The 23,008-nt window shown below is 50.7% G+C and overlaps 1 protein-coding gene across 1 annotated transcript in view; it reads right to left on the reverse strand.

Moving 5' to 3' along the window:
• The window catches only part of LOC137384467 (TOM1-like protein 1), a 79,021-nt gene extending 56,382 nt beyond the window's left edge, over positions 1 to 22,639 (reverse strand). The window contains exons 1-2 of the mRNA XM_068058584.1: positions 22,486 to 22,639; positions 364 to 448 (exon numbers count right to left, since the gene is read on the reverse strand). Of these exons, the coding sequence (XP_067914685.1) occupies positions 364 to 448; positions 22,486 to 22,543 (143 nt within the window). The 5' untranslated portion in view covers positions 22,544 to 22,639. The remainder of the gene's footprint in view (positions 1 to 363; positions 449 to 22,485) is intronic.
• Between the last annotated feature and the right edge of the window lie 369 nt (positions 22,640 to 23,008).

Raw genomic sequence — 23,008 nt, forward strand, 5'->3', positions numbered from 1 at the left:
ATTCCAACTTCCTTCAATACTCGCTCTCAGGCTGCTGAAACAAACCCAGGCCCAGAATGGAGACAGAGGAAGGAAATCCAGGTGGCTTCTCCCCTACCCCTCAATTCCCCCTGTACCCACCCACTGTACCCCTTAATCCCACAGCACCGAACCCCTTCAACCCCCCTGTACCCACACCCTGTACCCCTCAATCCCACAGCACCGAACCCCTTCAATCCCCCTGTACCCCTCAATCCCACAGCACCGAACCCCTTCAATCCCCCGTACCCACCCCCTGTACCCCTCAATTCCACAGCACCGAACCCCTTCAATCCCCCTGTACCCCATCTCCATCCCCCTTCCTCCTCTGTCCTGTGAACTTACCCCTCCTCGGTAGAATTGATAATGTCACAGATGTGGTTGAATTGGCCCCAATCTGCAGTCTTCAATGTTCCCATTGTGGCTTTTTCTGAAAAATCAAACGTTTCACTGTTACTCTGAATATCGAAAGAGACAATTGGTGAATGGGGTGGGTGGAACCCTCAGAACAACACTGGCCTTTCAGTGTGGGGGCCTGGGCTCGAGTCCAGGCTAGGCAACAGGAATAAAAGCCTCTCCTTCCTTCCTCTCTGTTCTCTCTCAATAAAATAGTGTCAAGGACTCTCAGTTCAGCTATTATTGATTCAAAGCTCACAGCAGCAAACCTCCCAATCAACAGCAACCTCATTCAGAGAGGGGAATGTACAGGACACAGTAATAACACGTTAGCTTGGTAACACTAGGGTTAAGACACCTTGTTATAGTGCAGAATAAAACTTAACTCGTGCTGTACCTGCCTTGGGAGTGTTTGATGAGACAGTGTAGAGGGAGTTTTACCCTCCCTTCCACCTCCTCCCCTTCCCCTCTCCCTCCCTGTAACGTGAGCAGAAATGTGAATATTCACATTTGGGATTTCAGATTCTGGGTGTGCCTCAGTGCCAGCTGGATTCACAATGTAGCTCTGATAATGGGCACTTCATCCACTCCAGTGTTTTGGCTGTGTGTGACATCACCTGTGGGAGCAGTCCCTCTCCCCTCAGGAACCTCCAGCTACCTCCCAGCTTCCATCACAGAGCCAACACAAGCTCCTTGCTCCAACTCCCACCCACTTCACTCGAAGTCTGCCTCCCTGCTATGCTGTCCAATTGCATTCGGGTTTACAGGCCAGTCCCCACATATTCAATTTAGCTGCATGTTTCATCACAGTCCAGGCTCCTGTCTTATGCAGCAAAGCCCAGCTGACAGACCTACAGAGTCAAGATGGCACAGAAGGAGGCCACTCAGCCCATCAAATCCATGCCAGCTCTCTGTAGAGCAATCCAGTCAGTCCCATTCCCCCGCTCTATCCCCGTAGACCGGCAGGTTTATTTCACTCAAGTGCCCATCCAATTTCCTTTTGAAATCATTCATCGTCTCCGCTTGCACCACCCTCGTGGTCATTCGCACTCACTGCGTTGATAAAAGTTCTTCCTCACAGCCGCCCCCCCCCCGTATCACTTCCCCAAAACTTTAAATCTGTCTCCCCTAGCCCTTATATTATTAACTAATGGGAACAGCTTTTCTTTGTTTACCTTATCTAAACCTGCCATAATCTGGTACACCTCTATCAAATCTCTCCTCAATTTCCTTTGTTCTAAGGGGAACAAACCCAACTTCTGCAACCTAACCTTGTAACTAAAACCCCCCATCCCTGGACCCATTCTGGTAAATCTCCTCTACACCCTCTCAAGGACCCTCACATCCTTCCTAAAGTGTGATGACCGGAACTAGATGCAATACTCCAGTTGGGGCCTAACCAGAGTTTTATAAAGGTTCAGCATAACTTCCCTGCTTTTGTACTCAATGCCTCTATTTATGAAGCCCAAGATCCCATCTGCTTTACTAACTGCTCTCTCAATATGTCCTGCCACCAGATCTCTCTGTTTCTGCACTCTTTAAAACTCTCCGTCACTGCCAGCAACACATTCAGTTAAGATATGCCAGTGATATACTGGTATTTAGGGTGATTAGATTACTGGGCTAGTGATCCACAAAACTGGCTTGTTTTATTATTCATTCTCAGGATTGAGTGTCATTGGCAATGCTGGCATTTTTTTAACCCAACCCTCTGGGGTGACTCCAGTCCCACACCAATGTGACTAACTCTTAACTGTCCTCTGAAGGGCCTAGAAAACCCCTCAGTTGTATCAAACAGCTATGGCAACTATTTTTTTTTTATTTGTTCTTGGGAAGTATGCGTCACTGGCAAGGACAGAATTTATTGCCCATCCCTAATTGGCCTTGGGCAACTGTTCTGTAGCAGTTTGATACAACTGAGCAGCTGGACTGGCCATTACACAGTCAACCACAGTGCTGTGGGTCTGGAGGGTAAAGACAGCTGATTTCCTTCTCTAAAGGACATTAGTGAACCAGGTGGGTTTTTACAACAACCCAGTAGTTTCATGGTCACCATTACTGAGACTAGCTTTTAATTTCAGATTTAGTAATTCATTGCTATGGTGGAATTTGAACTCGTATCTCTGCAGTATTAATCCGAGCCTCTGGATTACTAGTCTAGTAATATTACCACCATGCTACCATCCCCTCCGTACCCTATTAGAGAGGGGCAATAAATGCCAGCCTTGACAGCGACACCCACATCCCAAGAATGAAAATATAAAAGCAAAATACTGCAAATGCCAGAAATCTAAATAAAAACAAAGTGCTGGAAATACTCAGCAGGTCTGGCAGCATCTGTGGAGAGAGAAGCAGAGTTAACATTTCAGGTCAATGACCTATCATGAGAACTGGAGAATGTTAGAGAGATAATAAGGCAGCACAGAGGCATTTTATGAAAATAGTACATTTTTTTAAGTAATGTTGCCTGAGGGATAAGTATTGGCATAATAATAAAAGCAAAATACTGCGGATGTTGGAAATCTGAAATAAAAACAAGAAATGCTGGAACCACTCAGCAGGTCTGGCAGCATCTGTGGAAAGAGAAGCAGAGTTAACGTTTCGGGTCAGTGACCCTTCTTCGGAACTGACAAATATTAGAAAAGTCACAGGTTATAAGCAAGTGAGGTGGGGGTGGGGCAAGAGATAACAAAGGAGAAGGTGCAGATTGGACCAAGCCACATAGCTGACCAAAAGGTCACGGAGCAAAGGCAAACAATATGTTAATGGTGTGTTGAAAGACAAAGACAAAAAGTACAGATTAGCTGTTAATACACTGAATATTGAACAGCAGCAAGTGCAAACCTGAAAAAAAACAGTGGGTAAGCAAACTGAACAAACTAAGATGAAATGAAATAAATGGAAAAAAAAGATTGTAAAAAATGTAAAAAAGAATGTAAAAAAAAAAGGAAGAAAAAATAACTAAAAATGAAAGTAAAATGGGGGGCTGTCATGCTCTGAAATTATTGAACTCAATGTTCAGTCCGGCAGGCTGTAGTGTGCCTAATCGGTAGATGAGATGCTGTTCCTCGAGCTTGCGTTGATAAGTATTGGCAATGGGTCTGAGGAGAACTCCCCTGCTCTTCTTCAATTAGTAATCATGGGAGTTTTCACACTTTATCTTACACACTAGAGGTAGCAGCTGTCTGATAACTGTGTTGTATAAACTGGATTAGAGGGAGAGCAACACAAAGGGAAACCTGCTATTGGCTCAATGTTCCCTCACTCCATGTATCACTCAGATTGCAACACCCTAATGAAAAGCATATTAAACGATCAATCAGAGGAAGGCAGCTCCCCAATAGTGACAGACTACCTGGAATGTACACCAGTCAGGACAGCAGGAAAAGGGGAAGGGCCAAAATCAATAAGCATGGGAATCGCCCAGCTCTGCCCTCAAACTCAACAACTTACACATTTATTAACGTCACAAAGCAATTCACAGCTGTATAATCAGGTATAAAATTGACACTGAGCCATTCAACCAAAGAGACAATAGGACAGCTGATCAAAAGCTTGGTCATAGTGTTCGATTTTAAGGAGCGGCTGAAAGGAGGAGAGAGAGGCAGAGAGGATACGGGAGAGAATTCCAGAGCTTCGGGCCCAGGCAGCTGAAGGCACGGCCACCAATAGCAGGCGAAGGAAATGGGGATATATAAGAGGCCCTAGTTGGAGGAACGCAGAGACGTGGGAGTGTGATTGGGCTGGAGGAGGTTATAGAGATAGGGACAGTTCAGAGGAGCCTAGCATTGATGGAACATGGACGTGGGGTAACAGTTTACTTACAGGCCTCAAGTCCAGCTCAAAGTCTCCTCTCTCCACTGGCTGTAATTCTCTTCAGGTTGGATGAGTTGGGCTATCCGGGCCTGATTTGCAGTGGATGCAAGGCCCCAGTACGAGACTGGCTCTAAAGTAGGGGATTGACTCCCTCACTCAGAGAGGACACAGGATGGGGGAGGGCTGGGGTGGTTTGAAGAAACTCCTGTAATAATCAATCGGAGGAGACACGCTGGCTTCTTATAAACTCACCAACTGCTCCTGTCCTGGCATGTGTTTTTCAAGGCTCCGATTGCACTTCAGATTCTCACTCTATACAGGAGTGCAGACACTGAGCATATTCCCTCAGACACCTTTTAAAATACAGGAAAACATCCCAACACATTCCACAGAGGCAGCAAGAGGAGACAGAAAGGAGAGATTAGGAGGGGTGGTCGAACGCTTGGCTGAAGAGGTGGGTGTCTTCAAAAGGTCTTAAAAGGAGGAGGAGGGAGGGATTTAGCGAGTCTATGCAGAGTGTAGGATTGAGGAGATTGATAGTGGAGGGAGCCCAGAGATGGAGAGGGGAAACACAGACTATGTGCAGAGGGGTCTTACAGATAGGGAGGGATAAACCTCTGGAGCGATTTCAACACAATGCTATTTGACTGCAAGAGGCCTCACAGCCTCGAGCCTTCCTCCAATGTCACGAGCACTTCCAGCTAGGGTGGCTGGATGGCTATTAGTAATGGGTTTAATTCATCCTCACCCACCCCCTCTCCAAAAGCAGTGAGGCTGACTGTAGCTGTTTCAGAAAGGAAGCTTTCTTATGCACCTAACTCACGTTACACCAATTGTCAGCAAAGTTAGAGCCCATGGAATAAATGGGATGGTGGCAGCATGGATACAAAGCATTGGTAATGTCCACTCTGTGGGCGACGGGGTGAGTGAAACATTAATTTACCAGAATGAGCTCGCTGGATGACAAAAGAGATAGAGAGTAAGATGAAGCAGAAAAAGGGTGCATATGACAGTTATCAGGTGGATAATACAATTAAGAACCAGGCTGAATATAGAAGGTTCAGAGGGGAAGTGAAAAAAACAAATGAAAAGCAAAAAGAGAATGAGAAGAGACTGGCAAGCTAGCATGAAAGGGAAACTAGAAATCTTCTATCGGCATATAAATTGTAAAAGGGTGGTAAAAGGAGGAATGGGGCTGATTAGGGACCTAAAAGGGGATTTACAAATGGAGACAGGAGGTATGGCTGAGGTACTAAATAAGTACTTTGCATATGTCATTACCAAGGAAGATGACCCTGCACAGGACATGGTGAAAGAGGAGGTAGGTCAGACACTGGATGGGCTAAAAATTGATAAAGAGGTGTTAGAAAGGCTGGCTGTACTTAAAGTCAATAAGTCACCAGGATCAGATGAGATGTATCCAAGGATGCTGAGGCAAGAAAGGGTGGAAAATGCAGAGGCACTGGCCATAATCTTTCATCCTCCTTAGATAGAGAGGTGGTGCCAGAGAAATGGAGAATTGTAAATGTCACTCCCTTGTTTAAAAAAGGCTGTAAGGATAAACCCAGCAACTACAGGCCAGTCAGTCAATTTAACCTCAGTGGTGGGGAAGGTTTTAGATACAATAATTCGGGATAACATTAACAGTCATTTGAACAAATGTGGATTAATTAAGAAAATCTAGCATGGATTTTTCAAGGGCAAATCATGTTTAACTAACTTGCTTGAGTTTTTTGATAAGGTAACAGAGAGCGTTGATGAGGGTAATGCGGTTGATGTAGTGTACATGGACTTCCAAAAGGCATTTGATAAAGTGCCACATAACCAACTGTCAGCAAAGTTAGAGCCCATGGAATAAAAGGGACGGTAGCAGAATGGCTACAAATATGCTTAGTGACAGGAGAGAGTGTGTAGTGGTGGATGGTTGTTTTTTGGACTGGAGGAAGGTATAAAGTGGGATTCCCTGGGATCGGTGTTAAGTCCCCTACTTTTCCTGATCTATATTAATGATCTAGACTTGGGTGTACAAGGCACAGTTTCTAAATTTGTGGATGACATAAGACTTGGAAATATTGGGAACTGTGAGGAGAATAATGTTCAAGAGGACATAGACAGGCTGGTGGAATAGGCAGACAAGAGGCAGATGAAATTTAATGCAGAAAATTGCGAAGTGATTCATTTTGGGAGGACAGACAAGGTGAGACAATATAAAGAATACAATTCTAAAGGGGGCTGCAGGAGCAGAGGGACCTGGGGGTATATGTGCACAAATCATTGACGGTTTCAGGGCAGGTTGAGAAAGTGGTTAATAATGCAAAAGGGATCCTGGGCTTTATAAATAGGGGCTTAAAGTACAAAAGCAAGGAAGTTATGAAGAACCTTTAGAGAACACTGTTTCAGCCTCAACTGGAGTATTGCGTCTGATTCTGGAACCACACTTTAGGAAAGATGTGAAGGCTTTAGAGAGGGTGCAGAAAAGATTCAGGAAAATGGTTCCAGGGTGAGGAACTTCAGTTACGTGGAGAGGCGGAAGCTGTAATCCTTGGAGAAGAGAAGATTGTGAGGAGATTTGATGGAGGTGCTCAAAATCATGAGGGGTCTGGACAGAGCAGATAGGGAGAAACTGTTCCCATTGGCAGAGGGTCAAGAACCAGAGGGCACTGATTTGAGGTGATTGACAAAAGAACCAATAGCGACGTGAAGAACAATGTTTGAACGGTATTGAGTGGTTAGGATCTGGAATGCGCTGCCTGAGAGTGCGATAGAGGCAGATTCAAAAAGGTCTTCAAAAGAGAATTCAATAATTATCTGAAGAGAAAAAACTTGCAGGGTTACAGGGAAAAGGTGGGGGGAGTGGAACTAGGTGAGTTGCTCTGAGAGAGACAGCATGGACACGATGGGTTGAATGGCCTCCTGTGTTGTAACAATTCCATAGTTCTCTAATAGCTGGACTCCAAGAATTCAATCGCCTCTTTGGGAGGGTTAATGTCTCCCTCGCCTCATCTGGCTCAAGGCTGTACCCAATGTTTTGCCTGTAGTTTCATTAATGGACCTCTTACACCAGTCAACAGTGTCAGCTGTGGCTCAGTGGGTAGCTCTCTCACCTCGAAGTCAGGTGGTCATGGGTTCAAATCCCACTCCGGAAGCTTGAGCCCACAATCTAGGCTGACACTCCTAGTGCAGTACTGAGCAAGTGCTGCACTGTCGAAGGTGCTGTCCTTCAGATGAGCTGTTAAACTGGGGCCCTGTCTGCCTTCTCAGGTGGATGTAAAAGATCCAGTGACACTATTTTGAAGAGCAGTGGAGTTCTGCCTGATCTCCTGGGGCCAATATTTATCCCTCAACCAACATCAAAAACAGATTATCTGGTCCTCATCACTGTGTTGTTTGTGGGAGCTTGCTGTGCACAAATTGCATTTCCTACATTACAACAGCAACTACATTTCAAAAGTGCTTCCCTGTTATGAAAGGCGCTAGAGAAATGCAAGTCTTTCTTTAAAAAGCAGCACTAACTGTGACGGTGATCATCACAGCTGTGTCTGAAATGAGCAGTATGAATATTCTGATAAAAGTTGGAACTGCAGGTTTATCTGAGTTTCAGACGTATCAAAGGAGAGTTATGTAACGAGTTTTGATGATGTTTAAAGCAACCAGATCTTGCACTTTGCTCTGGTAATGCCTTCCATTCTTTATTTCACACCTGCACACTCTCCACTTCTGAAATTCTGAAATGTAATGAACAGTGAGGAGGATATTAACAGACTTCAGGAGAACACTTACAGACCGGTGAAATGTGCAGGCAGATGGCAGGTGAAATTTAATGCAGAGAAGTGTGAAGTGATGCATTTTTCTCGGAAGAATGGACTAGTAGGTACTGGTTGGGCCGAATGGTCTGTTTTTGTGCCCCATACCCTATGGTGTCCTATGACCGAAGAGAGACAATAGAAACTAAAGGGTACAATTTTAAAGGGGATCACATATTGGTTCCTTGGCTTTGTAAATAGCGACATAGAGTACAAAAGCAAGGAAGTTATGCTGAACTTTTATAAAACACTGGTTAGGCCGCAGGCTGGAGTATTGTGTCCAATTCTGGGTGCCACACTTTAGAAAGATTGTCAAGGCCTTGGAAAGAGCACAGAAGAAATTTACTAAAATGGTTCCAGGGATGAGACACTTCAGTTATGTGGAGTGACAGGTGACGGTGTAATTGTACACCCCTGGACAAAAGAGGTTAAGGGGAGATTTAATCGAGGTGTTCAAAATTATGAAGGGTTCTGATTAAGTAAACAGGAGAAACTGTTCCACTGGCAGGAGGGTCAGTAACCAGAGGGACACAGATTTAAGACAATCAGCAAAAGAACCAGAGGGAGATGAGGAGAATTTTACGCACTGCCAAAAATGGCAGTGGAAGCAGATTCAATAGGAACTTTCAAAAGGAAATTGAATATTTGAGAAGGAAAACATTTACAGAGCGATGGGGAAAAAGCAGGGGAATGGGAATAATTTTTGAACTTTTTCAAAGATCCAACACAGACTAAATGGACTGAATGGACTCCTTCCGTGCAAATTATACGATTCAATGATTCTGCTTCCAACATTTTCTTTATGGTCTTTTGAGAAGCTTTCGGTCACCCCTCAAATATCTCCATTTTTCTTTATTCGTTCATGGGATGTGGGCGTCACACGTGAGGCCAGCATCTGTCACAGCAACACCCAGATAATCCAGATGTTGGATGAGGGATAAATATTGGCCAGGGCACTAGGGAGAATCCCCTTCTCTTCTTCAATGTAGCGCAATGGATCTTCTCCATCCACGTGAAAGGGCAAAGAGTGACTCGGTTTATCAACTCATCCAAAAGACAGCAGCTCCAACAGGACTGACCCTCCAACAGTGCGGCACTCCCTCAGTAATGACCCTTCGACAGTGCGGCACTCCCTCAGTACTGACCCTCCGACAGTGCGGCACTCCCTCAGTACTGACCCTTCGACAGTGCGGCACTCCCTCAGTACTGACCCTCCGACAGTGCGGCACTCCCTCAGTACTGACCCTCCGACAGTGCGGCACTCCCTCAGTACTGCCCCTCCAACAGTGCGGCATTCCCTCAGTACTGCCCCTCCAACAGTGCGGCACTCCCTCAGTACTGCCCCTCCAACAGTGCGGCACTCCCTCAGTACTGACCCTCCGACTGTGCGGCACTCCCTCAGTACTGACCCTCCGACTGTGCGGCACTCTCTCAGTACTGACCCTCCGACAGTGCGGCACTCCCTCAGTACTGACCCTCCGACAGTGCGGCACTCCCTCAGTACTGACCCTCCGACAGTGCGGCACTCCCTCAGTACTGACCCTCCGACAGTGCGGCACTCCCTCAGTACTGACCCTCCGACAGTGCGGCACTCCCTCAGTACTGACCCTCCGACAGTGCGGCACTCCCTCAGTACTGACCCTCCGACAGTGCGGCACTCCCTCAGTACTGACCCTCCGACACTGCGGCACTCCCTCAGTACTGACCCTCCGACACTGCGGCACTCCCTCAGTACTGACCCTCCGACACTGCGGCACTCCCTCAGTACTGACCCTCCGACACTGCGGCACTCCCTCAGTACTGACCCTCCGACACTGCGGCACTCCCTCAGTACTGACCCTCCGACACTGCGGCACTCCCTCAGTACTGACCCTCCGACACTGCGGCACTCCCTCAGTACTGACCCTCCGACACTGCGGCACTCCCTCAGTACTGACCCTCCGACACTCCCTCAGTACTGACCCTCCGACACTGCGGCACTCCCTCAGTACTGACCCTCCGACACTGCGGCACTCCCTCAGTACTGACCCTCCGACACTGCGGCACTCCCTCAGTACTGACCCTCTGACAGTGCGGCACTCCCTCAGTACTGACCCTCCGACAGTGCGGCACTCCCTCAGCACTGCACTGGAGATGTTTCTCTTCAACTGTCTGACTCAATAGCAAGTGCGACCCAGGGAGCCACAGATGACACTATGACTCAGGACCTATCCTTGAGTTAGGGTACCTGTATGATGTAACAGGCTTACCAATCACTGAATGCCAACTTGCCAATAATTCGGTGTCCTCCGTTAAAATCTTCTTGGGCCGTGAGCATCATTGCAATAAGAGATCACGCCACTCTCAACCCTTCCCGTCAGCTGCTCAATCCCTCGGGTCCATAAACTACGGCAGCTACTGCAGAAACCCAATTAACACAACAAACATCTGCTGCACTCCAGTCAGCTACCTAAACACAGCTGAGCATTTCTTACCAAACTTTATTCACAGTTAATAACAATGTTGTTATTGCATTTTGGGGTTCTGTTATCTTTTGCACGATGATGTCTTTAAGGGAGATTGCGTAATATCAGGTGAGTGCACACGAACCCTTCCTCTGGAATCAGCCACACTTCACTGGGCTGCACTCCCATCTCAGACACAAGGTCATGGGTTCAGGGCCCAGTCCAGACACTCGAGCACATAACCTAGGCTGACGCAGCAGTGCAGCACTGAGGGAGTGCCGCACTGTCGGACGGGTCCTCTTTCAGATGAGACGTTAAACTGAGGCCCCGTCTGCCCTCTCAGGTGGATGTAAAAGATCCCACGGCCACTATTTGAAGATCAGGAGAGTTCTCCCCAATGTCCCAGTCAATATTTATCGTTCAATGTCACGATAACGAATGACCTGGTCATGATCACATTGCTGTTTGTGGAATCTTGCTGTGCACAAATTGGCTGCTGCGGTTCCTCCATTACAACAGTGACTACATTTTAAAAAAAACTGAACTGGCCATGACTGAAGTGTTCTGGAACATTCTGAGGTTGTGAAAAGTGCAATGTAAATTAATCTATCTTCGCGCGCTCCCTCTGCCATTTTGCAGGGAGGGGAGGGTTTGTAACACGTGCTGTATCTGTCCCCGGAGTGTTTGATTGGGACAGTGTAGAGGGAGCTTTACTGCTTAAAAGTCTATTGCACAGACTGCCCTGTGCAGCACCGTCCACCCCAGGTCCCCGATGTAAAGGGAGAGGACTCCCGCATAGAGAGACCCCCACCGAGGTTTCCCCTCGCCGCCAGATGGTGGCATGGACCGCCAAGGCGTGTCTGGCCGGACAACGAGGGCGAGCAAGTGGAGAGCGTGCAGGAGCAGCCCGTACAGAAAAGCCTCGTTTGGAATGGCACGGAGGGCATTTCTGAGCGGCGGCTCGGGTTGTGCAGGACCGACTCCCGAGGAGGGTTTCGGTGTCTGGGTCCAATGAGCAGTTCCGGCCGACCTGGGGTCAGCTCAGCTGGGAGTGCTCTGCACTCCTGAACCCCGCACTCCCGAGCCTACTCATTACCCGCAGTGAGGGGCGTACCGGGGGCTTCGGCCACTCCTCCGCCCGTCGGTCTTTTCCCAGATCCGGCCGCCTGGAAAACCGAGGCGCTCTCCTCCGCCAGCGGGGGAGCGCCCTGACTGGAGGCGCCCATGCTCCAGACTCTGAATCGATCCCGGTAAAAGACAGACAACTCCCTCAGAAAAGCGCGGCTAACGGACTCCACAGGGAGCTGTGTGTCGTCTTGAAGGCAGTGCCCCAGTGTAAAATATACGTCGCCAGCGCACACCATCTGGGAGGACGCTCGACGTACAGGTATCTCTGCAGAGTCCGAAGGAGGAGAGTCGCAGCCTGGGTGCGGACGCACACCAGCGACTGACCGCCCTCCTCAATCGGGAGACTCAGGACCACGGCAGAGACCCAGTGTTTCCTCTTGCCCCAAAAGAAATCGACGAGTTTTTTCTGGATCTTGGTGGCGGTGCCAGAGTGACTAACCGGTACTACAACATGGAGGCCACCAGTTGGTTTATGACCAGCGCTCGGCCCCTGTAGGAAAGCACTCGGAGCAGTCCTGTCCAGCGCCCCAGCCGAGCGGTGACTTTCGCCTCCAACTCCTGCCAGTTTGCCAGCCAGACTTCCTCAGCGGGGCTAAGGTGAACTCCCAGATAGAGGAGGTGCGTGGTGCTCCACGCAAAAGGTGTCATCTCCTCCGGCAGGGAGTCCAGCCGCCACTGACCCACCAAGAGTCCGGAACATTTCTACCAATTGAGCCTTGCAGAGGATGCGGCAGAACAGGTCTGCTGGCAGTCGCACATCCTCCGCAAGTCAACGGGATCTGTGACCTTGAGGAGCAAGTCTTCAGCGTAAGCCGAGAGGACGACCCGCACGGTCGGCTCGCGCAGAGCCAATCCCGTCAACCTCCTGCGAAGCAGGCACAGGAAGGGCTCCACTCAGATGGTATACAATTGACCAGACATGGGGCATCTCTCATGCACTCCTCTCCCAAAGCAAAGGGGCATCGTAAAGGACCCGTTAACTTTGACCAGACACTCTCCGGCGGCGTATAAAAGTCGGACCCGGGCCACGAAATGCGCCATAAGTCCGATTGCGTGCAGAGTCCCGAAAAGGTAATCGTGATCCACCCTGTCGAACGCCTTCTCCTGATCGAGGGAGAGAAAGGCGACCGACTGACCAGTCCTCTGGGAAAGATGGATCAGGTCCCGGACCAGGTGGACGTTGTCTTGGATGGACCGGCCCGGGACCGTGTAGGATCATGTGGGCCAGCACGGAGCCCAGGTGGGTAGACGTAGCCCAGGCAAAGATCTTATAATCCGTGCTGAGGAGGGAGACCGGACACCAGATCTTAAGCAGGCGGAGATCGCCCCTCTTCAGCAGCAGGACAATGACCACCTGGCGCCATGAGAGGGGCATCTCCCCAGTCACCATGCTTTCCCCCAGGACCCGCGCATAATCGTCCCCCAGGACGTCCCAAAACGCCCTGAGGAACTCCACGGTCAGCCCATCCAGCCCCGGGGATTTGCCCCTCGAGAGCTGGTGGAGGGCGCCAGTCAGCTCTGCCAACATGAGCAGAGCCTCCAATCCTTTAGCGCCCTCCAGGCTGACCTGCAGCAGGTCCTCCCACAAAACTCTGCGCGCATCCTCGCTGGACGGATCTGGAGAGAACAACGCACTGTAATGGGTACGGACCAGGAGGCCCATTCCCTCCGGATCCGGGATGGAGGGTCCATCGTCCACCAGCAGCTCAACGAGCTGCTTACCCACCCCAGCCAATTTTTCCAGCGAGTAGAAGAAAGGTGAGGCGCAGTCCAAAACGACCTCACGTACGTGCCTCGGGACCCCATGAGCTGCAGGTCCCTCAGCGCACCCTTCTTCTCCTTGTACGCTTGCCACAGGGCTGGGTCCACGACGGCATGACCGAGGCAGGACTCCAAGTCAAGCACCCCCCTCTCTCGGCGTCCGATCTCAGCTTCGCGTTCTCCTGACAGAAGACGCAGATGTGAGTCTTGCCCACATCCCACCAGAGCCTCAAGGAGGGGATGCCCTCCTGCTTCCTTCTCCAGTCGGCCCAGAATTGACAGAATGAGTCCCAGAATCACTCGTCCTCCAGTAACCGGCTGTTAACGTGCCAGTATGCAGACCCCTCCCACACACGGTACAGAATGAACTCCGCCCACAGCAGGTGGTGGTCCGAGCACGGCATCAGCCACATTGAGGCCGCTGAGACGTGGGAGACGTACACCTGCGAAATGTAGAGGCGGTCGATTCGGGACCCTCCTCCTCCAGAGCTCCAGGTGAAGGCGCTGGAGTCGGGATGGAGATTCTGCCAGACTTCCACCAAATCGAGGGAGCTGATCAGTTCCCTCAACTTCTCCACTGATGTTTGGCCGCACTGGGGACCGGAGCAATCCCCACCTTGAGGGTACAGTTAAAATCCCCCAAGGATGATGCACTCGCCGCTATCGATGGAGCTCAAGAGAGCGGACACTTCAAAGAAACGTGGCTTGCAACGCGCCGGGTCTGGGCGCGTACACGTTCACAAAGTGGAGCGGCACGCTACCCAGGTGAACGGTGAGGTGGAGCAAGCGGCCCGGCACAAGCTTCTTGACCCCCAAGATCTCCGGCTGAAAAGTCGGGGCCAACAAGATAGCCACCCCACCAGAAATAGGGGTAAGATGACTCATGTAGACCCCACCCTGCCACTCCAGGAGCCAGGTGGCTTTGTCTCCCAGAACGGTGTGGGTTTCCTGCAGAAAGTTCACCACGTATCTTCCTTCCCTGAGGACTGAGAGATTGTGAAATCTGTGGTGAGACCCCCTGCTGCCGTTAATGTTGAGGCTGGCAATGGTTATCTTCATGTCAAAAGTACTTTGATCCCGTCACCAACACCTCACTGTGAGGAGGGAGCGGAAGTGCACCTGGCCTTCCACTCCCCCAGCAACCCATTGAGCAACGCTTTAAACGCGCCTCTCAACCAGTTTCACGTCCCACCTTCTTGAGGGCGGCACGGACGCACTGGATGATCAGCGCCAAAGTCAACCACCGGCCAAGGGCCAGCTGAACTTTATTGCGGCAACCCCTGCATGCCTCGAGGAAGTCCCGGAATTCCGTATGGGGATGAGAGGAGACTTGGTGGGAGGCACGAGGGAGTCCACCGCCTCACCGGCAATGGATTCAAGGTCGTCCTCCGTGCTCCACACCGAATCCCCATCCTCCTCCGGGTCATCACCACCAGTGGCCGACACAGCCACCACACGCTGAGGGGTGGATGTCCTGGCCGTGCCAGCTGTTCCCGGCTCCGTCATGATCCCACCCCAAGGATTGATGGCGGAGGATTCCTCTCTGGGTTCTTCTATGGAACTGGAGCCTTTGGGCACCAGCCGTTCAGGACCCTCCTCCACCTCCGTCCCCAGGCCAATGAGCTGCCCGGTGAGACAGTAATTCCCGACTCCGGAAATCTAGCTGCAGCAGAGATGGAGGCCCGTAGACCCAGCAGACGGGGAATTATGCAAATTGGCCTCAGGATTGGGTACATCCCAGGCGGCAACATCAGGCTGCTGGGAGGGTTGACCATCACAGGTCTCCCCCCACCCAGGACACCCGACCCATCGGCCAAATTTACAAGGGCTTTCCCCACTCCATACTGAGGGATGCAGGACTGCTGCTTAGGCTTCGAGGCCCCAATGGTGTTAGTGGTGGGGGAAGCTCGAAGACCCGTGCCAGGAGATGGACCCCACAACTCCTGGCCTTCTTCAGAGGAGGGGTGCCTCCTCCTCTTACTCCGGGAGGGGTGCGGAGGCTCAGAGACCTCCATCTCAACATAGGCCTCTACTTCAGCCCCCGCACCCCCCCTGCCCAGATTCCTTGGGCCCGTGCTCAGCCGCAGGGCAGGTGGGCTCCCCTGGATTGGACACAGAGCTAAGCTCAGGTTGTCCTGTTATGTCTTGGGGTGCGCCTTTGGGAGTTTTGCCTTGCGCCGCGCCTTCCTTCCACACAGACGGGTCTTCCCTTCCCCACCGGAGGCCGTGAAAACCATGGTCTCCTGAACCGTCTGAGTGGTGGTTGTTGCAGGGGTCAGGGAATTAGAGGGAGGTGCAGCGGCACCACCCTGGGCCGCCGAGGTGGAGTTGGCGACCGGGAGGTTGGGGCAGGCATGGCACCGCACCCCGTCTGAGGTCCAGAAGACGCAGTAGGCCACCCCCTGGAACTCGACATTAAATTGGCCCTCCTGCACATGCCCCATGAAGAGGTGGCGGCAGAAGGAGTAGATATGCCAGAGGCTGTTCTCCCAAAGACCAAACGGGACTGGGGTGATCCCCGACCACACCTTCCCCAGATGGTGCAGATGGGGGAGGAGGAGCTCACTGGGAATGAAGGGCAGGATGTTTGATAGCATGATCCGCCGCGCAGTGGCCCCCAGAGGGTCCACTGGCAGGAAGGTCCCCCCCCACAGTGAGCCCCTTACTCAGGGTCAGGGACACCGCCCGCTCAGTCTTCAGAAAGAACACAGCCTTCCCATACATCTTCAAGGCTGCAACAATGGCCGAGGGGCCAACAACCTCGGCCATTGTCTTTACACAGGCCTCACTGGACATGTTGGGGTGGGGATAGCTCTTTACCCCATGGCTGGATGTTATTAATTTAAAAGGTGATGGGACCACATGGGCAGCCACAGAAGCTGCAGCTGCATTGGTAGTAGAGGGCCCCGCCACCAGTGATGAAAGGCTTGCATGGGTCCAAGAGCTAAACCCATCCTGAATTGTAGGCTTGCAAATCGAACAAAATGAAAGGTTCACAAGAGATACTGAATATAAAAAAAAACAAACAAGTTAGGGGAGAGGCTGAGGAGAGGGAAAGACAGGCTGTAAGGATGACTTGCTTTCCGGAGGTGGTGCACTTAAGTCTGTCTTTGCCTGCACTTTTGGTCTTCCGGTCAGGGGAGGTGTCTTCATCTGGGACAGCTGAAGCTGCCCAGGCCCGAGCTATCCTCTTGTCTATTTAGCCGGGCAGCTTCAGCTGATCCAGGCTGGGTAATTGGGATGGGGAGGGAGCTTCCCTGTGTGCTTATTGCAGCAGCACAGATTCCTGCTGAATTGGCAGCCTCACCCCTTGCTGTTCCGCTCACTTGTTCCTCCTCCAATAGTCCAAATCAAAGCAAACTTCCGGTGTTCAGCACCCACCTCTAAAAAAAGCTTTGTTTCCAAACAAAATAGTCTCTTTCTTCACTGTAAATGTGATTGTTGTTGAAGCTTTCCTCTGCTCAGTGTAGCTCCTCTCTCCACCTCTGCAACCTCCAACTGCCACCAGCACTCTCAGCTGAGGCTCGTAGCTGCAATCAGCGCTCAGCACCTCCAATCAAGCAACAGCTAACCCCGTGCTGTATCTGTCTTGGGAGTGTTTGATGGGACAGCGTAGAGGGAGCTTTACTCTATATCTAACCCCGTGCTGTACCTGCCCGGGGGTGACTGATCCTGAAGACATCATCCATTCTGTAGCACTATGTCCCTCATGTAATTCACCAAAAGTACAATGAAAAATGTATCCACAGAATAATCCATGAGATCTCTGACTGCACCTTTCCAAATACTCATTTCATTAATGACAAAGAAAAAAATCACAATTTTTGGAATCTGAAATATAAACAGAAATTGCTGTTCAGGCAGAGCAGGTGAACACTGAAATCACTGGTTTCCCAGGTGCTGACACTCTGCAGTGCATTTGTGAGATTTTCTATTTTATTTGGCAAATGATTGATTTCACACCATTGTTTTAACTGCTGCATTTATTACTGCAACACCGATAAATCATTAATAAAATCACGAGGTTTGCCAACACGGTTTGTTTTACTTCTCAGTTCCTGGGAGCCAGGGAAATGTGAAGAAGGCAAGAACTCATACTTATGTTCAATGAGCTCAACCCTTTTTACTGAATATATTCATGACTTGAATGGAGAGTTATATCTCCAAGTTTGCAGATGGCATTAAGTTAGGAGGCACAGTATGTTGGCTGGATGGGAGCAAAGAGTTACAGAGGGACAGAGACAGACTGAGAGTACAGATGGAGTGCAATGTGGCAAAGTCTGAGGTCATCCGTTTTGCATCTGAGAAAAATAAATCAGATTATTTTCTTATTGACGAGGGACTAGAAGAGGAGGTAGAGCAAGGGATTTAAGTGTTCAAGTAAACACATCTTTGAAGGCTGGTGCACAGGTACAAAAGGTAATCAAAAAGGCTGATGGACCATTGGCCTTTATCTCAAAGGGGTTTGGAATTGAAAAGTAAGGAAGTTGAACACAGCCTTGGTCAGACCCTACCTGCAGTCGCTGTGTTCAGTTCTGGGCCCCATACCTCATGGTGGATGGATCAGTCTTGGAGTCGATGCAGCACAGATTCACCAAATTATATCAGGACTTAAAGGGTTAAATTATGAAGATAGGTTGCACAGTCCCAGGACATCACTGCAGGAGTTCCTCAAGGTAGTGTGCGAGGCCCAACCATCTTCAGCTGCTTCAATGACCTTCCTTCAATCATAAGGTCAGATGTGGGGATGTTCCTGATGATTGCACAATGTTCAACACCATTCGCGACTCCTCAGATACTGAAGCAGTCCGTGTAGAAATGCAGCAAGATCTGGACAATATCCAGGCTTGGGCTGATAAGTGGCAAGTAACATTTTCACCACACAAATGCCAGGCAATGACCATCTCAAACATTCAATGGCATTACCATCGCTGAATCCCCCACTATCAACATCCTGGGGGTTACCATTGACCAGAAACTTAACTGGAACAGCCATATAAATACTGTGGCTACAAGAGCAGGTCAGAGGCTAGGAATTCAGTGGCGAGTAACTCACCTCCTGACTCCCCAAAGCCTGTCCACCATCTACAAGGCACAAGTCAGGAGTGTGATGGAATACTCTCCACTTGCCTGGATGGGTGCAGCTCCAACAACACTCAAGAAGCTCGACACCATCCAGGACAAAGCAACCTGCTTGATTGGCACCCCATCCACAAACATTCACTCCGTCCACCACCAAAGCACATTGGCAGCAGTGTGTACCATCTACAAGAGGCACTGCAGCAATGCACCAAGGCTCCTTTGACAGCACCTTCCAAACCCACGACCTCTACCAACTAGAAGGACAAGGGCAGCAGATGCATGGGAACACCACCACCTGCAAGTTCCCCTCCAAGTCACACACCATCCTGACTTGGAACTATATCGCCATTCCTTCACTGTCGCTGGGTCAAAATCCTGGAACTCTCTTCCCAACAGCACTATGGGTGTACCTACCCCACATGGACTGCAGTGGTTCAAGATGGGCAATAAATGCTGGCCTGGCCAGTGACACCCACATCCCATGAACAAATACAAAAAACAGACTCGTCTTGTCTCCCCTTGAATAGAGGAGATTAAGGGGTGATCTAATCGAGGCGTTTAAGCTGATTAAAGGAGTTGATAGGGTTGATAGAGAGAAACTATTTCCTCTGGTGGGGGAAGTCCAGAACATGGCAGGCAGAACCTTAAAAGTAGAACCTGGCCATTCAGGAACAAAATCAGGAAGCACTGCTTCACACAGAGGATAGTGGAAATCTGGAACTCTCTCCCCCCAAAGACAGTGGACGCTGGAGGAGAACGGAATTTTCAAGACTGAGATTGACAGATGTTTGTTAGGTAATTGTTTCAAGGGATATTGAGGCAAATAAATCTAATTGAATGATGAAACAGGCTCATCTATATTCATGTTGCATTCAAGCCATTTAGAAGCATAGTGACTGATTGAACTTGGGGAAATGTTACAAGCAATTTGTACACAGCAAGATCTCACAAACAGCACAAGACAACTAATCTTGGTTGAGTGATAAATATTGGCTCAGGGAGAATTCCTTTACTCATCTTGTAATAGTGCCCTGGGATCTTTTACATCCACCTCACAGGACAGGTGAGAACTCAGTTGTGTGTCTTGTCTGAAAGATGGTACCTCTGGCAGTGTAGCACTCCCTCACTACTGCACTGAAGTGCCAGCCTAGATTTTTGCTCTCAAGTTACTGGAGTGGGGCTTGAACCCACAATCTTTGGACTCAGAGATGACAGTGTGACCAACTAGCTGTAACTAAACAGGGCTTCCTATCACTGGAATCACAGAGTCAGGAGGGGGGAGGGAGGCTATCCCTCGTACAGTTCATGGTTTGGTGATTAAGATGAGGAACTTAACCCACTATCTTCCAACAAAGAAACTCCATGTTTCTTAAAACCTACCTCTTTGTTCAAGCTTTTGGTCACCTGTCCTAATATTTCCTAATGTGGCTTGGTGAGAAATTTTGTTTGATTTACATGCCTGTGAGCCCTTTGGGATGTTTTTACTACAAAGGCACTATATAAATACAAGTTAATAAAAGCAAAATACTGCGGATGCTGGAAATCTGAAACAAAAACAAGAAATGCTGGATTCACTCAGCAGGTCTGGCAGCATCTGTGGAAAGAGAAGCAGAGTTAACGTTTCGGGTCAGTGACCCTTCTTCGGGTCACTGACCCGAAACGTTAACTCTGCTTCTCTTTCCACAGATGCTGCCAGACCTGCTGAGTGAATCCAGCATTTCTTGTTTTTGATATAAATACAAGTTGTTGTGTCATCTTGGCAGCTGCTGTGATCCCAACAGAATGTGCACATCATCACAATTCAACAAATGGCACCAGTCAACACACCGAGGCAGAATTAAACTGGCCCCCGGTCACTGCCCTAACCACATTCCACACAGCCTGGAAACGTCCTGTGGCCTTGGTCACCAACACCATCACCATTTTCCTTTTGTGTCCATTACAGACACTCACTAACCCGCAGCACTGGTGATCCATTGGAAAGGCGCCAGAGGTAAGAGCCAGCAACCCCCAACACTGTGCCCACGCCCCGAAACCCAACGCCCATACTCCCAAACCCCAGTGCCCATACTCCCCAAAACCAAACCCTGAAACCCAACGCCCATACTCCCAAACCCCACTGCCCATACTCCCCAAAACCAAACCCTGAAACCCAACGCCCATACTCCCAAACCCCACTGCCCATACTCCCCAAAACCAAACCCTGAAACCCAACGCCCATACTCCCAAACCTCAGTGCCCATACTCCCCAAAACCAAACCCTGAAACCCAGTGCCCATACTCCCCAAAACCAAACCCTGAAACCCAGTGCCCATACTCCCCGAAACCAAACCCTGAAACCCAGTGCCCATACTCCCAAACCTCAGTGCCCATACTCCCCAAAACCAAACCCTGAAACCCAACGCCCATACTCTCAAACCTCAGTGCCCAAACTCCCCAAAACCCAAACCCTGAAACCCAGTGCCCATACTCCCCAAACCCAAACCCTGAAACCCAGTGCCCATACTCCCCAAACCCAAACCCTGAAACCCAGTGCCCATACTCCCCAAACCCTGAAACCCAGTGTCCATACTCCCCAAACCCTGAAACCCAGTGCCCATACTCCCAAACCCTGAAACCCAGTGCCCATACTCCCAAACCCCGAAACCCAGTGCCCATACTCCCCAAACCCTGAAACCCAGTGCCCATACTCCCCAAACCCTGAAAACCAGTGCCCATACTCCCAAACCCTGAAACCCAGTGTCCATACTCCCCAAACCCTGAAACCCAGTGTCCATACTCCCCAAACCCTGAAACCCAGTGCCCATACTCCCAAACCCTGAAACCCAGTGCCCATACTCCCAAACCCCGAAACCCAGTGCCCATACTCCCCAAACCCTGAAACCCAGTGCCCATACTCCCCAAACCCTGAAAACCAGTGCCCATACTCCCAAACCCTGAAACCCAGTGCCCATACTCCCCAAACCCTGAAAACCAGTGCCCATACTCCCCAAACCCTGAAACCCAGTGCCCATACTCCCAAAACCCAGTGCCCATACTCCCAAACCCCAGTGCCCATACTCCCAAACCCTGAAACCCAGTGCCCATACTCCCAAACCCTGAAACCCAGTGCCCATACTCCCAAACCCCGAAACCCAGTGCCCATACTCCCCAAACCCTGAAACCCAGTGCCCATACTCCCCAAACCCTGAAAACCAGTGCCCATACTCCCAAACCCTGAAACCCAGTGTCCATACTCCCCAAACCCTGAAACCCAGTGTCCATACTCCCCAAACCCTGAAACCCAGTGCCCATACTCCCAAACCCTGAAACCCAGTGCCCATACTCCCAAACCCCGAAACCCAGTGCCCATACTCCCCAAACCCTGAAACCCAGTGCCCATACTCCCCAAACCCCGAAACCCAGTGCCCATACTCCCCAAACCCTGAAACCCAGTGCCCATACTCCCCAAACCCTGAAAACCAGTGCCCATACTCCCAAACCCTGAAACCCAGTGCCCATACTCCCCAAACCCTGAAACCCAGTGCCCATACTCCCAAAACCCAGTGCCCATACTCCCAAACCCCAAAACCCAGTGCCCATACTCCCAAACCCCAAAACCCAGTGCCCATACTCCCCAAACCCTGAAACCCAGTGCCCATACTCCCCAAACCCTGAAACCCAGTGCCCATACTCCCAAAACCCAGTGCCCATACTCCCAAACCCCAAAACCCAGTGCCCATACTCCCCAAACCCTGAAACCCAGTGCCCATACTCCCAAAACCCAGTGCCCATACTCCCAAACCCCGAAACCCAGTGCCCCAATGGGAGGAGAGGGGACGGGGATTTTCCGCAGTTTCTCTCCCGGGTTTTGAGCTGATTGTCGGCTCCGTCACTGTTACCGAAACTCAACAGATTGAATCAGAAATAAATCGGGAAAAACTCGCGGCGGAGGGACCCGGACCCGGACCCGGAGACACTCCCGGACCCGGACCCGGACCCGGACCCGGACCCGCTCCCGCTCCCACTCCCACTCCCACTCCCACTCCCGGACTAACCGATCAGTTTCCCGGTCCGGCTGCTAAACGGATCCTTTGCCGCTTTCCCGAACGCCATGTCCCCAGTCCCGGACTCCAGGATCAGACCCGGTGCCGAGCGGAGTGAAGAGGAGGGACCAACTCCCGGTGTGAGGAAGCGGGGCTGACTCCGGGAGTGAGGAGGAGGGGCTGACTCTGGGAGTGAGGGGGAGGGGCTAACTCCGGGAGTGAGGAGGAGAGGTTGATCCAGGTGTGAGGGGGAGGGGCTGACTCTGGGAGTGAGGGGGAGGGGCTGACTCTGGGAGTGAGGGGGAGGGGTCGATCCGGGAGTGAGGGGGAGGGGCTGACTCTGGGAGTGAGGGGGAGGGGCTAACTCCGGGAGTGAGGAGGAGAGGTTGATCCAGGTGTGAGGGGGAGGGGCTGACTCTGGGAGTGAGGGGGAGGGGTTGATCCGGGAGTGAGGGGGAGGGGCTGACTCTGGGAGTGAGGGGGAGGGGCTAACTCCGGGAGTGAGGAGGAGAGGTTGATCCGGGAGTGAGGGGGA

Source organism: Heterodontus francisci, chromosome 26, assembly GCF_036365525.1.
Source record: "Heterodontus francisci isolate sHetFra1 chromosome 26, sHetFra1.hap1, whole genome shotgun sequence".
NCBI lineage: Eukaryota > Metazoa > Chordata > Chondrichthyes > Heterodontiformes > Heterodontidae > Heterodontus > Heterodontus francisci.